Below are 18212 nucleotides of genomic sequence, written 5' to 3' on the forward strand. Positions count from 1 at the left end.
AAGGTCTCTGAAGACAAGCATTTTGCCTTTCTGCATTTTTTTTCTTGAGGATGGTTTTGTTGACTGCCTCCTATGCAATGCTATGAAATTCTGTCCATAACTAGAGATGCCAAGGGAACATTTCATGAAAGATGGGCATAATAAAGGAGAGAAATGGTATGGACCTAAGAGAAGCAAAAGATATTAACAAGAGGTGGCAAGACTGCACAGAAGAACTATACAAAAAAAAAAGGTCTTAATGACCTAGACAACCGCAATTGTGTGGTCATTCACCTAGAGCCAGCCTACCTGGAGTGTGAAGTCAAGTACACCTTCAGAATCATTACTACCAACAAAGCTAGTGGAGGTGATGGAAATCCAGCTGAGCTATTTCAAGTCCTAAAAGATGATGCTGTTAAAGTGCTACACTCAATATGCCACCAAATTTGGAAAACTCAGCAGTGGCCACAGGACTGGAAAGGTCAGTTTTCATTCCAGTCCCAAAAAAGGATAGTAGCAATGAATGTTCAAATTACCTCAACGTTGTACTCATTTCACATGCTAGCAAGGTAATGCTCAAAATCCTTCAAGCCAGGCTCCAGCAATACATTAATTGAGAACTTCCAGTTGTATAAGCTGGGTGTAGCAAGGGCAGAGGAATGAAAGATCAAATTGCCAACAACCACCGTATCATAGAAAAAGCAAAGTGATCCCAGAAAAACATAGAAAAAGCAAAGAGATTCCAGAAAAACAACTGCTTCATTGAATACACTAAAGCCTTTGTGTGAATCACAGCAAACTGGAAAATCCTTATAGAGATGGGAATACCAGACCACCTTACCTGCCTCCTGAGAAAACTGTATGCAGGTAAAGCAGCAAGAGTTAGAACTGGACATGGAACAACAGACTGGTTTAAAATTGGGAAAGGAGTATGTCAAGGTTTCTCTGCTGAAGCACATCATGTGAAATGCTGGGCTGGATGAAGCACAAGCTGGAATCAACATATACTGGAGAAATATCAATGACCTCAGATAGGCAGATGACACCACCATAATGGCAGAAAGTGAAGAGGAACTAAACAGCCTCTTGATGAAGGAGAAAAAGTAGAGTGAAAAAGCTAGGTTAAAACTCAACATTCAAAAAACAAAGATCATGGAATCTGGTCCTATCATTTCATGGCAAATAGATGGGCAAACAATAGAAACAGTGACAGACTTTATTACCTTGGGCTCAAAAATCACTGTGGATGGTGACTGCAGCCAAGAAATTAAAACACACTTACTCCTTGGAAGAAAAGCTAGACAACATATTTGCTGACATATTGAGGGCAGCACTTTCACAGCATCGTGTTTTAGGATTTGAAATAGCTCAACTGGAATTCCATCACCTCTACTAGCTTTGTTCATAGTGATGCTTCCTAAGGCCCACTTGACTTCGCATTCCAGTATGTCTGGCTCTAGGTGAGTGATCACACCACTGTGGTTATCTGGGTCATGAAGACTCAGATAGTTTTTTGCATAGTTTTTCTGTGTATTCTTGCCACCTCGTCTTAATATCTTCTGTTTCTGTTAGAGAGTGAAAGTGAAGTCGCTCAGTTGTGTCCAACTCTTTGTAACCCGTGAACTGTAGCCCACCAAGCTCCTCCATCCATGGGATTCTCCAGGCAAGAATACTGGAGTGGGTTGCCATTTCCTTCTCCACTGTTGCTGCTGCTAAGTCGCTTCAGTTGTGTCCGACTCTGTGCAACCCCATAGATGGCAGCCCACCGGGCTTCTGTGTCCCTGGGATTCTCCAGGCAAGAACACTGGAGTGGGTTGCCATTTCCTTCTCCAATGCATGAAAGTGAAAAGTGAAAGTGAAGTCGCTCAGTCCAGTCCGACTTTTAGCGACCCCATGGACTGTAGCCCACCAAGCTCCTCCGTCCATGGGATTTTCCAGGCAAGAATATTGGAGTTGGGTGCCGTTGCCTTCACCACTGTTAGGTCCATACAATTTCTCTCCTTTATTGTGCACATCTTTGCATGAAATGTTCTAATTTTCTTCTAAAGAGATCTCTAGTTTTCCCATTCTATTGTTTTCCTCTGTTTCTTTGCATTGATCACTGAGGAAGGCTTTCTTATCCTTCGTGCTATTCTTTGGAACTCTGCATTCAAATGGGTATATCGTTTCTTTTCTCCTTTGCCTTTCACTACTTTTCTTAGCTATTTGTAAGGCATCCTCAGACAACCATTTTGCCTTTTTGCATTTTTTTTTTCTTGGGGATGGTCTTGATCACTGCCTCCTATACAATGTCACAAACCTCTGTCCTTAGTTCTTCAGGCACTCTGTCTATCAGATCTAATCCCTTGAATCTATTTGTCACTTCCACTGTATAGTTGTAAAGGATTATATTTAGGTCATTCCTGAATGGTCTAGTAGTTTTCCAAACTTTCTTCAATTTAAGTCTGAATTTGGCAATAAGGAATCCATGATCTGAGCCACAGTTAGCTATTGGTCTTGTTTTTGCTGATTGTATAGAGCTTCTCCATCTTTGGCTATAAAGAACATAATCTATCTGATTTTGAAATTGACCATCTGGTGAGGTCCATGTGTAGAGTCTTCTCTCCTGTTGTTGGAAGAGGGTATTTGCTGTGACCAGTGTGTTCTCTTGGCAAAACTCTATTAGCCTTTGCCCTGCTTCGTTTTGTACTCCAAGACCAAATTTGCCTGTTCTCCAGGTGTCTCTTGACTTCCTACTTTTGCATTCCAGTCCTCTATAATGAAAAGAACATCTTTTTTTGGGTGTTAGTTCTAGAAGGTCTTGTAGGTCTTCATGGAACTCTTCAACTTCAGCTTCTTCAGCATTAACTGGTCGGGGTATAGACTTGAATTACTGTGATATTGAATGGTTTGCCTTGGAAACGAACAGAGATCATTCTGTCATTTTTGAGATTGCATCCAAGTACTGCATTTTGTATTCTTTTGTTGACTGTGATGGCTACTCCATTTCTTCTAAGGGATTCTTGCCCACAATAGTAGATATAATGATCATCTGAGTTAAATTTACCCATTCCAGTCCATTTTAGTTCACTGATTCCTAAAATGTCAGTGTTCACTTTTGCCATCTCCTGTTTAACGTCTTCCAATTTGCTTTAATTCATGGATCTAACATTCCAGATTCCTATTCAATATTGCTCTTTACAGCCTCGGACTTTACTTCTATCATCAGTCACATCCACATCTGGGTGTTGTTTTGCTTTGGCTCTGTCTCTTCATTCTTTCTGAAGTTATTTCTCTACAGATCTCCAGTAGCATATTGGGCATGTACTGACCTAGGGAGTTCATCTTTCAGTGTTCTATATTTATTTCAAATACTAAAAGATGATGCTGTGAAAGTGCTGCACTCAATATGCCAGCAAATGTGGAAAACTCAGCAGTGGCCACAGGACTGGAAAAGGTCAGTTTTCTTTCCAATCCCAAAGAAAGGCAATGCCAAAGAATGTTCAGTCTACTATATGACTGCACTCATCTCACATGCTAGCAAAGTAATGCTTAAAATTATCCAAGCCAGGCTTCAATAATACGTGATCTGTGAACTTCCGTATGTTCAAGCTGAATTAGAAAAGGTAGAGGAACCAGAGATTAAATTGCCAATATCCACTGGACCATCAAAAAAGCAAGAGAGTTTCAAAAAACCATCTGCTTCTGCTTTATTGACTCTGCCTAATCCTTTGACTGTGTGGATCACAACAAACAGTGGAAAATTCTTCAAGAGATGGGAATACCAGACCAACTGACCTGCCTCCTGAGAAATCTGTATGCAGGTTAAGAAGTACAGTAGAATGGGACACGGAAGAGCTGACTGGTTCCAAATCGGGAAAGGAGTATGTCAAGGCCATATAATATCACCCTGCTTATTTATGTGCAGAGTACACCATACGAAATGCTGGGCTGGATGAAGTACAAGGTGGAATCAAGTTTGCCAGGAGAAATATCAAGACCCTCAGATATTCAGATGACACTGCCCTTATGGCTGAAGGTAGAGAACTAAAGAGCGTCTTGAGGAAAGTGAGAGGAGAGTGGAAAAGTTTGCTTAAAATTCAACGTTACAAAAACTAAGATCATGGCATCTGGTCCTATCACTTTATGGCAAATAGATTGGGAAACACCAGAAACAGTGACAAACTTTATTTTGGGGGGCTGCAAAATCACTGCAGATGGTGACTGCAGCCATGAAATTAAGAGACCCTTGCTTCTTGATAGAAAAGCTATGATCAACCTAGACAGCATATTAAAAAGCAGAGACATTACTTTGCCAACAAAAATCCATCTAGTCAAAGTTATGGTTTTTCCAGTAGTCATGGATACATGTGAGAGTTGGACTATAAAGAAAGCTGAGAGCTGAAGAATCGATGCTTTTGAACTGTGGTGGTGGAGAGAGTCTCTTGGACTGCAAGGAGATCCAACAAGTCCATCCTAAAGGAAATCAGTCCTGTATATTCATTGAAAGGATTAATGCTGAAGCTGAAACTCCAATATTTTGACCGTCTGATGTGAAGAACTGACTCATTGTAAAGGACCCTAGTGCTGGGAAGTATTGAAGGCGGAAAGAGAAGAGGTAGACGGGATGAGATAGTTGGATAGCACCACCGACTTCATGGACATGAGTTTGAGTAAGCTCTGGGAATTGGTGGTGGACAGGGAAGCCTGCATGTTGTAGTCCATGGGGTCAAAAAGAGTCAGACATGATTGAGCTACTGAACTCAATTGAACTGAGACAGCATATTAAAAAGCTGAGACATTTATTTGCTGGCAAAGGTCCCTATAGTCAAAGCTATGGTTTTTCCAATGGTTGTGTACAGATGTGAGAGTTGAACGATAAAGAAGGCTGAAAACTGAGTTTTATGATTTCAAACTGTGTTGCTTGTGAAGACTCTTAAGAGTCTCTTGGAATTCAAAGAGATCAAAGCAGTCAGTCCTTAAAGAATCAACTCTGAATATTCATTCAAAGGACTGATGCTGCAGCTGAAGCTCCAGTACTTTGGCCACCTGACGGGAAGAGTCAACTCAATTGAAAAGACCCTGATGCTGGGAAATATTGAAAATAGGAGAATGGGGTGACAGTGGATGAGATATTTCGATGGCATCATTGACTCAGTGGACGTGAGTTTGAGTTAAATCCAGGAGGTAATGAAGGACAGGGAAGCCTAGTGTGCTGCAGTCCATGGGTTGCAAAGAGTTGGATATGTGAGTGACTGAACAACAAAAACATAGCTTCTTAGCAGATTAGAGCAAGCCCTTCTTTCACTTGTTCTATCCCTCTGCCCTTTTAATTGAGTTATTTGTGTTCCTTTTGATGATAGTGATTCAGACAGATGTGAGGTGAAAGCTGATTCTGGTGAAAGCTCATTCACCCAATGATTAGTGAAACTGAACATCTTTTAATGTTCCTGTTGGCCATTTGTTTGTTTGTTTGTTTGTTTCAAAAAACTTAGCTCCCTTGTGCACTCTTTAATATTTTCTTTGATTTTGAATTTTATGAGTTTCCTGTATATTTTACATATTTACCCTTTATCAGGTATATCATTTACAAATATTGTCTTCCATTCAGAAGGTGGCTTTTTCATTTTGTTGATAGTTTCCTTTGCCTTGCAAAAGCTTTTTAGGTTGAGGAAGTCCCATTTGTTTATTTTTGCTGTTGTTACTTTTTCCTGAGAAGATTAGAAAAAAAAAAAAAAACAAAAAACTGGGATGACCCTAAGGGATGGGATAGGGAGGGAGGTGGGAGGGAGAGTCAGGATGGGGAACACATGTATACCCATGGCTGATTCATGTCAAGGTATGGCAAAAACCACTAATTATTGTAAATAATTAGCCTGCAATTAAAATAAATTAATTAATTAACAAAACAAAAAATATTGCTAAAGCCCAATGTCAAAGAGAACTGCTTATGTTTTCTTCTAGGATTTTTATGCGCTCAAATTCTCCACCTGAGTCTTTAATTCATTTTGCATTTAATTTTGTTTTCAGTGTGAAAAATAGTCCAGTTTAATTATTTTGCATGTAGCTGTCCAGGTTCCCAACACCATTTACTAAAGAGAATATTTCCCATTGTATATTCTTGCATTCTTTGTCACAGAATAATTGGACCGTATAAGTGTGGGTTCCTTTCTGTTCTCTGTGTTCTGTTGCATTGATTTTTGTGTCTGTTTTTGTGCCAATAAAATACTGTTTCGATTATTCTGCATGCATTCTTAGTTGCTCATTTGTGTTCAGCCCTTTGCATCCCCATGTACTGTAGCCCACCAGGCTCCTCTACCTGTCTGGAATACTGTAGTGGGTTGCCATTTATCTTTATAGTATAGCTTGAAATCAGGGAGTATGTTAACTTCAGCTTTGTTATTCCTTCTCAAAATTGTTTTTGCTATTCAAGGTCTTTGCATGTACATACAAATTTTAGAATTACTTGTTTTAGTTATGTGAAAAATGGCATTGCTATTTTGATAGTGATTACATACAATCTGTAAATTATCTTGGATAGTATGGTCATTTTAATAATACTAATTCTTCTAATCCACGAGTATGGAGTATCTTTCCATTTGTTTGTATCATCTTCAGTTCCTTTCATTAGTGCTTTACACTTCTCTGAGTACAGGTATTTTACCTCCTTAGATTATCTCTAGGTTTTTATAGTCTTTTTTATGTGATTGTAAATTGTTTTATTAGTTTCTCTTTCTGACAGTTTGTTTTCAGTGTGCATAAATGCCACAGATTTCATTTTAAATTATTTCTTTTTAATCGAAGGATAATTGCTTTACAATTTTATGTTGGTTTCTGCCATACATCAACATGAATCACCCATAGGTATACGTATGTTCCCTCACTTTTGAACCTCCCTCCCAGCTTCCACCCCATCCCAACCCTCTAGGTTATCACAGAGCACCCATTTGGGGTCACTGAATCATACAGCAAATTCCCACTGGCAATCTATTTTATAAGACCTTATAGAACTAACACCCCCCAAAAGATGTCCTTTTCATTATAGGGGACTGGAATGCAAAAGTAGGAAGTCAAGAGATACCTGGAAAACAGAAATATTTGGTCTTGGAATACAAAATGAAGCAGGGCAAAGGCTAACAGAATTTTGCAAAAAGAACACATTGGTCATAAAAAACACCCTCTTCCAACAACACAAGAGAAGACTGTACACCTGGACATCACCATATGGTCAATACCAAAGACAGATTGATTATATTCTTTGTAGCCAAAGATGGAGAAACTCTATACAGTCAGCAAAACAAGACCGGGAGCTGACTGTGGCTCAGACCATGGATTCCTTATTGCTAAATTCAGACTTAAATCACAGAAAGTAGAGAAAACCACTAGACCATTCAGGAATGACCTAAATCAAATTCCTTATGATTATACAGTGGAAGTGACAAATAGATTCGAGGGATTAGTTCTGATAGACAATGTGCCTGAAGAAATATGGACAGAGGTTCCTGACATTGTAAGGAGGCAGTGATCAAGACCATCCTCAAGAAAAAGAAATGCAAAAAGGTGAAATTGTTAACTGAGGCGGCCTTACAAATGGCTGAGAAGAGAGGTGAAAGGCAAAGGAGAAAAGGAACGATATACCCCTTTGAATGCAGAGTCCCAAAGAAAGCCTTCCTCAGTGATCATGCAAAGAAATAGAGGAAAACAATAGAATGAGAAAGACTAGAAATCTCGTCAAGAAAATTAGAGATACCAAGGGAATATTTCATGCAAAGATGTGCACAATATAGGACAGAAATTGTATGGACCTAACAGAAGCAGAAATTTTAAGAGGTGGCAAGAATACATAGAAGAACTATACAAAAAAAAATCATCATGACCCAGATAACCACAGTGGTGTGATCACTCACCTAGAGCCAAACATCCTGGAATATGAAGTGAAGTGGGCCTTAGGAAGCATCACTGTGAACAAAGCTGGTAGAGGTGATGGAATTTCAGTTGAGCTATTACAAATCCTAAAAGATGATGCTGTGAAAGTGCTACATTTAATATGTCAGCAAATTTGGAAAACTCAACAGTGGCCACAGGACTGGAAAAGGTCAGTTTTCATTCCAATCCCAAAGAAAGGCAATGCCAAAGAATGCTCAAACTACTGGACAATTTCACTCTTTTCACATGTTAGCAAAGAAATAGTGAAAATTTTCCAAGCCAGTCTTCAACAATACGTGAACCATGAACTTCCAGATATTCAAGGTGGATTTTTAAAAGTTAAAGGAACCAGAAATCAAATTGCCAACATCCGTTGGATAATTGAAAAAGCACAAGAGTTCCAGAAAAACATCTACTTCTGCTTTATTGACTATGCCAAAGCCTTTGACTGTGTGGATCACAACAAACTATGGAAAATTGTTAAACAGATGGAAATACCAGACCACATGACCTGCCTCTTGAGAAATCTGTATGCAGGTCTAGAAGCAACAGTTAGAACTGGACGTGGCACCAGAGACTGGTTCCAAATCAGGAAAGGAGTACGTCAAGGCTGTATATTGTCACCTCAATTATTTAACTTATATGCAGAGTACATCATGCGAAGTGCTGTGCTGGATGAAGCACATGCTGGAATCAAGATTGCCAGGAGAAATATCAATAAGCTCAGATGACACCACACTTATGGCAGAAAACAAAGAAGAACTAAAGATCCTCATGATGAAAGAGGAGAATAAAAAGTTGGCTTAAAACTCAACATTCAGAAAACTAAGATCTTGGCATCTGGTCCCATCACTTCATGGCAGATAGATGGGGAAACAGTGGAAACAGTGACAGACTTTATTCTTTCAGGCTCCAAAATCACTGCAGATGGTGACTGCAGCCATGAAATTAGAATACGCTTGTTCCTTGGAAGAAAAGCTATGACTAACCTAGACAGCTTATTAAAATACAGAGATGTTACTTTGCCAACAAAGGTACATCTAGCCAAATCTATGGTTTTTCCAGTAGTCATGTATGTATATGAGAGTTGGAGTATAAAGAAAACTCAGTGCTGAAGAATTGATGCTTTGGAATTGTGGTATTGGAGAGGACTCTTGAGAGTCCCTTGGTCAGCAAGGAGATCCAACCAGTCCATCCTAACAGAAATCAGTCTTGAATATTCATTGGAAGGAATGATTTTGAAGCTGAATCTACAATCCTTTGGCCACCTGATGCGAGGAACTGAATCATTGGAAAGGACCCTGATGCTGGGAAACATTGAAGGCAGGAGGAGAAGAGGACAACAGAGAATGGTATGGTTGAATGGCATTACTGACTCTATGCAGATGAGTTTGAGTAAACTCCAAGAATTGGTGATGGACAGGGAAGCCTGGTGTGCTGGAGTCCATGGGGTCGCAGAGTCAGACAGGACTGAGTGACTGAACTGAACTGGTCTATTTAACATATGGTAGCGTATATGTTTCCATGCTTCTCTCTCCATTTGTCGCATTCTCTCCTTCCTCCCCTGTGTCCTCAAGTCTGTTCCTTTGTCTGTGTCTCCATTCAGTTCAGTTCAGTCACTCAGTCGTGTCCGACTCTTTGCGACCCCATGAATCGCAGCACTCTAGGCCTCCCTGTCCGTCACCATCTCCCGGAGTTCACTCAGGCTCACGTCCATCGAGTCCGTGATGCCATCCAGCCATCTCATCCTCGGTCATCCCCTTCTTCTCCTGCCCCGCAATCCCTCCCAGCATCAGAGTCTTTTCCAATGAGTCAACTCTTCGCATGAGGTGGCCAAAGTACTGGAGCTTCAGCTTTAGCATCATTCCTTCCAAAGAAATCCCAGTGTTGACCTCCTTCAGAATGGACTGGTTGGATCTCCTTGCAGTCCAAGGGACCCTCAAGAGTCTTCTCCAACACCACAGTTCAAACACATCAATTCGTCGGCGCTCAGCCTTCTTCACAGTCTAACTCTCACATCCATACATGACCACAGGAAAAACCATAGCCTTGACTAGATGGACCTTAGTCGGCAAAGTAATGTCTCTGCTTTTGAATATACTATCTAGGTTGGTCATAACTTTTCTTCCAAGGAGTAAGCGTCTTTTAATTTCATGGCTGCAGTCCCCGTTGGTACCCTGCAAATAGTTTCATCAGTGCTATCTTTCTAGATTCCACATACATTCATTAATTTACAGTAGTTTTTTTTCTTTTTCTGACTTACTTTACTCTCTATAATAGGCTTTAGATTCATCCACCTCATTAGAACTGAGTCAAATGTGTTCGTTTCTATGCCTGAGTAATATTCCATTGTGTATATATACCACTGCTTCTTTATCCATTCACTTGTCGATGGGCATCTAAGTTCCTTCCATGTCCTAGGTATTATAAATAGTGTTGCAATGAACATTGGGGTACCTGTGTCTTTTTCCTTCATAATTTTCTCTGGGTGTAAGTCCAGTAGTGGAATTGTTGGATCATATGGTAGGTTTATTCTGCCCTTTTTAAGGAAACTCCATTCTGTTTACCATAGTGGCTGTATCAATTTACATTGATACAGTTTCCTGTAAAAGTTTCCTGAAAAAGTTTCCCTTTTCTTCACACCCTCTCCAGTATTTATTGTTTCAGAACTTTTTTGTATTTTAATTTTGTATCATGCAACTTTACTAAATTCATTGATGAGTTCTAATAGGTTTTTGGTGATTTCTTTAGGATTTTGTATTTGTGATATGTCATCCACAAATACTCGCACTTTATTTCTTCTTTTCCAGTTGGGATTTGGTTTATTTTATTTTATTTTTTCTTCTCTGATTGCTGTCGACTAGAATTCCAATATGTTCACTAATAGTAGCAAGAGTTGGTATCCGTGTCTTTTTCCTGCTCTTGAAGAAGATGCTTTTAGCTTTTCACCATTGACTGATGTTAGTTTTGGCCTCATCATATTTGGGTTTTAATAATAAAGGTATGTTGAGGTATGTTCCCTGCGTATCAACTTTATTAAGAATTTATTTTATCATAATGGATGTCACATTTTGAAAAAAGTTCCTTTTGCACCTATTGAGGTGATCACATGATTTTTAGTCTTCAGTTTATTACTGTGTTGTATCACATTGATTCATTTGCAGATATTGACCCATCTTTGCATTCTTGGGATAAATCCTAGTTGATCATGGTGTACAAACTTTTTAATGTTAAATTGGATTTGCCAAAGTTTTGTCGAGGATATTTTCATTTATGTGCATCAGTGATATTAGTGTGCAATTTTCTGTTTTTGTAGTATCTTTGTCTGGTTTTGGCCTTTTAGAATGAGTTTGGAAATGTATTACCACTGAATTTTTGGAAATGGTTTGAAAAGAATAGGTGTTAATCTTCTTTAAATGATTGATGGAATTCACCTGTGAAGCCATCTGGTTGTGAACTTTTGTATGCTGGGATTTTTTTAAAATTACTGATTCAGTTTCATTACTGGTAATTGGCCTGTTTGCATATCTATTTCTTTTTTATTTCATTTTGGAAGATTGTACATTTATTCATAGGCATTTCTCCTTGGTTGTCCATTTTTTTGGTATGTGAGTGGCGTTAGTAATCTCTTATGATCTGATATACTTTTGTGTTGTTGGTTGTAACTTCTCCTTTTTTATTTCTGATTTTATTGATTTGGGCTCTGTTTTTTCCTTGATGACTCTGAGGAAATATTTATCAATATTGTTCATATTTTCAACTAGCTCTTAGTTTCATTAATCTTTTCTGTTTTTTCTTAATTTTTGTCTATATTTCATTTTTTTCTGCTCTAGCTTATGATTTCTTTTCTTGTAGTGACTGGCTTTTGTTTATTCTTTCTCTTGTTACTTTATGTGTAAGGTTAGGTTGTTTGAGATTTTTCTTGTTTTATGAGTTAGGCTTATATTGCTATAACATTCAATTTTTGAATTGCTTTTGCTGCATTCCATAAAACTTGGATTGTTGTGTTTTCATTGTTATTTTGTCTCTAGATATTTTTGATTTCTTCTTTGATTTCTTCAGTGATCCTTTTGGTTGTTCAACTGTTTATCCTCTATATATTTATGTTTTTTGCAGTTTTTTTCCTTTAGTTGATTTCTAGTCATAATGTTGTGATTAGAAAAGATACTTAGTGTGATTTCTATCTCTTTTAATTTACTGACACTTGTTTTGTGCCTTAGCTTGTGATCTAGCCTTGAAAATGGCTCCTGTATATTTGAAAAGAATATATATTCTGCAGCAAGCTTTTGAATAGAATGTTTTATATATAAAAATATGCCCCTTCTTTTGGTGGGGCCTACCAGTACTTTGGCCACCTCATGTGAAGAGTTGACTTATTGGAAAAGACTCTGATGCTGGGAGGGGTTGGGGGCAGGAGGAGAAGGGGACGACAGAGGATGAGATGGCTGGATGGCGTCACTGACTCGATGGTCATGAGACTGAGTGAACTCCGGGAGATGGTGACGGACAGGGAGGCCTGGCATGCTGTGATTCACGGGGTCGCAAAGAGTCGGACACGACTGAGTGACTGAACTGAACTGTACTGTTGTGGGCACACTGGTGAGCATGGGCTGATCCCCTCCACCTGATTGTTTATCTACTGCTGAAGCTGCTTCCTGCTGATGGGCCAGTCTGAGTTCTATTGCATTTGGTGGTGGGGCCCAAGGAGCCCTGTTACTGGTTAATGCCCCTTGGTAGTTTAGGCTGTGTCCTGGTCCTGGCCCACTGGTGGGCTTAGCTGGGCACTGGTTGGCTTCTTGTGAGGCCTAAAGAAAGTGTCCCAGAATGGTTGTCAAGCTGCTGCTGGATCAAGCTGGGGCCTGGGGCTTGGTATCAGCCTGTTGTTTGGTGGGTCTGGATCTTGGGTAAGCTGTTTGTAGGACATGATGTATCTCAAAGTAGCACATTGGTTGGCAGTGTTGGGGCCCAATATGTTCTAGGGCTGTTATCTGTCTGCTGCAGAGTAAACGAGTTCCTTGGGGCTCATGCCAGCTTATTGGTGGGTGGGGCTGGGTCCTGGAGTGTCTGGGTAGTCCAGGGGGACCTATTGCTGCCTCTAGCCTGCTGGTGGATGTGGCTATATCCACACCAGGCATGCCAACTGGCTGGTGGATAGGGCCATGTCCAACATTAATAAGCTACAGGGCGGATTCCAAAATGGTGCCTTCTAGCATCTTTTTCCTCATGGTAGAATTAGCACCTCAGAATGGTTGCCTCCAGCTTCTATGTCCCCAGGGTGAGTTCCACTTGTCTCATGTCTCTGTATGGCTCTCTACTATCAGCAGGTCAATATGACCCAGGCACCTTCCACCTTGCTTTTGTCCTGGTTCTCAGAGCATGTGAGATTTTCTGTGCAACCTTTAAGTATAGAATACCTATTTCCTGTACAACTCTGGCTCTCCTTAAAGCAAGCCCTGCTGGCTTTCAAAGCTATATGTTCTGAGGCCTTGTCTTCTAGGTTCAGGACCCCTTGACTAGGAATCTAATATGGGGATCAAACCCCTTGCTCCTTGGGGATAAACTCTACAATTGTTACTATCCTCTTATTTGCAGATCACCTGTTTAGAGGTGTGGGCCTTGACTATACTATGCATACGCCCCTCCTACCTATCTAGTTGTGATTCTTTCCTTATATCTGTAATTGTAGGAGATCTTTCCTGCTAGTCTTCAGGTCATTCTCACCATTGACTGTTGCTCTGTAAATAGTGGTAATGTTACCGAACAGGGTTCTTGGCCTTCCCCAATCAATAGAAATTGACTACAGGCCAGACAAGAAGTTCAGGCAAGGCTTTATTGTGGCTCCTGATGTAGCAGGGGCAGTAAGAACAGACAACAAGTTCCCTTTCTTGATCACCTCCCAAAGCAGGGCAAGGCTGTTTCTTTTAGGGGTGAGTGTAGAAGTGTGTCCACGGGTTGGAGCAGAGGGGTAACAGGTGTTTTGCCCACACCATAGGTGGTGGTATGTGTAGGGGGCTTGCACAATACTCTGCTTTTGCTCCCATCCCCCTGCTTTTGCTCCAGGCTCTTCAAAAGAGGCAGGGTTTTTTTTGTCTCTTTGTATCTTTTGTCCATAATTTGTCCCAACTGGGCATGCATGCAGTTACTTTTAGTCCCATACAATTTGCTTGTATTTTGTTGCTGGAAGAGTGGTGTGGCCATGTGCAAGCATTGCAACATTGCAGCAAAGGGTCTGAGGTCTGTCTGTCTCAGTAATTTTGGTGGACCCATGGGAGGAGATAAGCTCAGGTTCTTCCTACTCCATCATCTTGGACACACTTGTTTCAAGAACTAGTCTGAAATCCTAGTTCCAAGGCCTAGTAAATTGTGATCTTGAGTAAATCAGTTATGGTTGCTCACCATCATTTTTCTCATCAGAAAAAAATGTCAAGGATGATAGTCTAGTTTATAAATATTTATTGAGCATTAACTTTTTACTAGGTGCTAGAGATATAAAGATAAATAAGACGCTGCCCACATCCTTGAGTTCTTAGTCAAGTAGGGGAATCAGACATGGAAAAGAGAGGCTTGAATACAATGCAGAAAACACAAAGCAGACAATATATATATATATTGGGGAAAGATTTTTGAGGAAATGAAAGCTGAACTGCAGGTTGTAGCACAAGTAAGAGTTTGTCAGTCAAAGACTATAGATAAAGTCATTTTGGGTGGAGGAAACAATATATGCAAAGTTGGAGTCATGAAAGAGCATAATACATGTGTGAAACAGGAGTACTTTTACACTGATGGGACATCATAAATTAGATGAGGGTGGTTGAAGGTGAACCTGGAGTGGTGGGCAGGATGTTGTACCCTGAGCTGTGATGTCATCTCACCAAATCTAACGGAGTTGAGAGTTTAAAAAGGGAATGTGAGCACGTGATGTAGTTAATTACTCTTATCTTGCAAGGCTAACAATGCTTGATATCCTAAGTATTGGAGTTTTAGAAGGCAGATTGAAAGATGAATATGGAGTTGTGTTTCTATAGTGCAGAAGCAAGAAAAAGGATAGACCTGCAAAGGGCTTGAGTGTGACAATGAGAGAAAATTTATTTGATGATCAACTGTATGGGCCAGTTAGGACAGTATAGTGCTTAGGTACAGACTTGGCACTTTGGGCAGAAACACAAATTCAGTGTTTCTGAATTTGAGACAGCAAGGTTGGTAGTATGATTCCCATTTAATTGATTATGAAGTTTATATTCAGAGAGGAAAAATTATTTACCTTGGGCCACATACCTAGTAAAAGTCATAACTGAGACAAGACCCCAGCTTTTAAACTTCTTAGTTTATTGATATTTTTATTATACCGACTTGGATGACTGGGTGAGCCATTTTACCTCTCTGAGCTTCACTTCCCTCTGAGGGCTGTTATGAAGAAAAGTGGTTTAAAAATACCTAGCATAATATGTGGCATGTATTAGTAATCAATAAATGTTACTTCTCTTTTCTATACCACATTGCCTCTGTTGTAAACTGAACTAGGTGGGATTTGAGGAATTTTAATCTGTTAATATGGGCTTCCGTTATGGCTCAGTGGTAAATAATCTGCCTGCAGTGCAGAAGCCACAGGGAACACAGGTTCAATCCCTGGGTCAGGAAGGTCCCCTGGAAGACATGGCAACCCACTCCAGTATTCTTGCCTGGAGAATCCCATGGACAGAGGAGCATGGCAGGCTATAGTCTATGGGGTGGTAAAGAGCTGAACATGACTGAAGCAACTTAACACACACTCAACCTGTGAACCCAATGGATTTCTATGGCCTTGTTAAGTGCCCACAAGACTAATATGGGACACATTGTCCTGCACACATGAAATACCAAATTCCACCTTGACTATCACACAGATATCCTTATTTTCCCTACTCCTGCCCTATCTTTGGAGAGACTGCTTTTGTAATTCCCATCATCTTAATGGTTCTGGAAGTGGGGAACCAAAAATGTTTTTCCTCCTATCTTCTATCTGATGCTGTAATGGAAGGGACATTTCAGAAAACCACTTACTCAGTTTAATCTCCCTACCTAGAAGTCTCATGAAATTTTATTTTGTATGCTTAATACCATTTTACACCCCATTTCTCCTACATCCCCCTTATGAGTTTCCTATTTAATATACCATACTAGGAAAAGAACACTGGTTTATCCTGAGCAGTTTCTTCTGAACTCAGTCATTGATTTTTGGAACAGAGAAAAACCATCTGCCACTTTGCTACAATTACCCTTTGAGGGGACATGGTCCTCAGTGAGGCTAAACATTGTTCCTGCTGCTGTAACAGATGCCTTCCAAGTGACATTAAGGACACTGCAGTAAGCAGAAGAAGCTTCTGTGTATTTTTTACAAACTGGCTGTTAATCCTTCTGTTATTTCAGGGGCCCTTGGACTTAACCCTGAAGTACTGTGTGAGAAGGAAGACGGAGTCTATCGATAAGAGATTCTGTTTTGATATAGAAACAAATGAAAGGTAAGGATGTGAACTGGCAGCATCCCATGTTCCAGTTTCTGAGCCTGGGTAGGCATTTTATTTTCATCTGTCATCTCTTTTTGGTAAAAATGAGCAAAACTATTCATGACACCATTTTCTTGGCTCTTTTGGCTGCCCCTCCCAGGGATCGCTGTTAGAGCTGGACCAGAGCTGGTTCTCTCTATTCAAGGTTCAGTCAGCTTTGCCTTAATTGCTGTAGGCAGAAGTTACTCCTAGGATTTAATTTGCTATGATATATGCAAAAAGTCAGTATTTGGTAGTGCTGCAAAAGAACAGGATAACAAAACTCATTCTTTTTTATCCCAATATACAAGAACAAATTAATTAAAACACATATTTAAGGGAACGTAGATTGGATGGAGGGTGGTAGTAGTATTGGGGATGCTTTTTTTCCCCCATTTGGTACAAATAATGTGGACTTTTCCTACCTTGCAGATATTTACATAAAGTGTAAATAGTTTAATTATCAACTTTCTGATTTCAGCAAAGCTTGCAATCTTTGGACTTGGTTACATTTGTTCCTATCCAATTTTCTCTATTCGTCTTTTCAACCTGGACAATTTATTGGTAGGGAACTTTAACTTTTACTTTTGAATTTTAAAATGAGAGCATTTGGAGTTACTTTGGAAAAAGGCATGTTATATAGTTGGGAAGTTGATCCAGAATTTAGTGAGTAAATGTGTTTCTATATTTTATTTCCATCCATTATTCCTATATATTAGGCATTAAGTATTATAATAGAATTTAACAAAAGATCAGATTGCTAGAAAGGAACTTGGTTGAATTCCAATATCATATGAGCAAAACTGGAAGAAGGCAATGGCACCCCACTCCAGTACTCTTGCCTGGAAAATCCTATGGATGGAGGAGCCCGGTAGGCTGCAGTCCATGGGGTCGCTAAGAGTCGGATACGAATGAGTGACTTCACTTTCACTTTTCACTTTCATGCATTGGAGAAGGCAATGGCAACCCACTCCAGGGTTCTTGCCTGGAGAATCCCAGGGACGGGGGAGCCTAGTGGGCTGCCGTCTGTGGGGTCGCACAGAGTCGGACACGACTGAAGTGACTTAGCAGTAGCAGCATGAGCAAAACTATCAGTAACTAGAATCATATAGATCAGATTAAGAAAATAAGGCATTTTTTTTGTCTTGGTATAAGTAGCTATTAATTCTCTTCCCCATTTTAAATTTATGTTTGTGAATCTATATGCTTTCTTTGTTAAGAATGGATGGTCCCAATCAAAGATGGCTGTAATAGTAAACAGTGTTAGTGATAATCATGAGGCTGTCACTCATTTCCACCCCACAACTTTGAGCTCAGTAGGAAGGGGAAAGGAACTGTTGGCTGTGGCTTCCTTTTTATAAACCTCTAGTGTCTTTGGGTCTGCTGAATTAATGTACTTAAATAAAGTTTAATTTTTCTGTGTCTAATTCCATTCTGATTCAATTTTCAGCTTAAATTTGCAAGCCACTTTGAAAGTATTATTCTCATAGACTCAAAGCATTTGCAAACAGTTTGGCCCTGAGGTTAAGGGCAAGGATCAATATATATTTATATATTGATAAGGATCTATCTATCTATAGATATATTGCATCTAGTGCTATGTATGGCTCATGGTAGATACTGAATCTGGTATTCATTTAATAAATTTTTCCCTACCCAAGAATACTGGGGAATTCTGAAACTAGAACCCAGGATTAAAGTTTTGATATAGCTATGATATTACTTACCACATATTGGGCATTTAAAAAATATTCCTCCACTGAACTCCACCCTCAGTTTACAGGTGAGGAGACTGGGACTTATATA

At 39.8% G+C, this 18212-nt stretch overlaps 1 protein-coding gene across 1 annotated transcript in view; it reads left to right on the top strand.

The window, feature by feature from the left end:
* The window catches only part of OPHN1 (oligophrenin 1), a 597166-nt gene that overhangs the window by 306141 nt on the left and 272813 nt on the right, over positions 1–18212 (top strand). The window contains exon 10 of the mRNA XM_052663238.1: positions 16291–16382. Coding sequence (XP_052519198.1) covers positions 16291–16382 — 92 coding nt within the window. The remainder of the gene's footprint in view (positions 1–16290; positions 16383–18212) is intronic.

This window comes from Budorcas taxicolor, chromosome X (assembly GCF_023091745.1).
Source record: "Budorcas taxicolor isolate Tak-1 chromosome X, Takin1.1, whole genome shotgun sequence".
In the NCBI taxonomy this organism is placed as follows: domain Eukaryota; kingdom Metazoa; phylum Chordata; class Mammalia; order Artiodactyla; family Bovidae; genus Budorcas; species Budorcas taxicolor.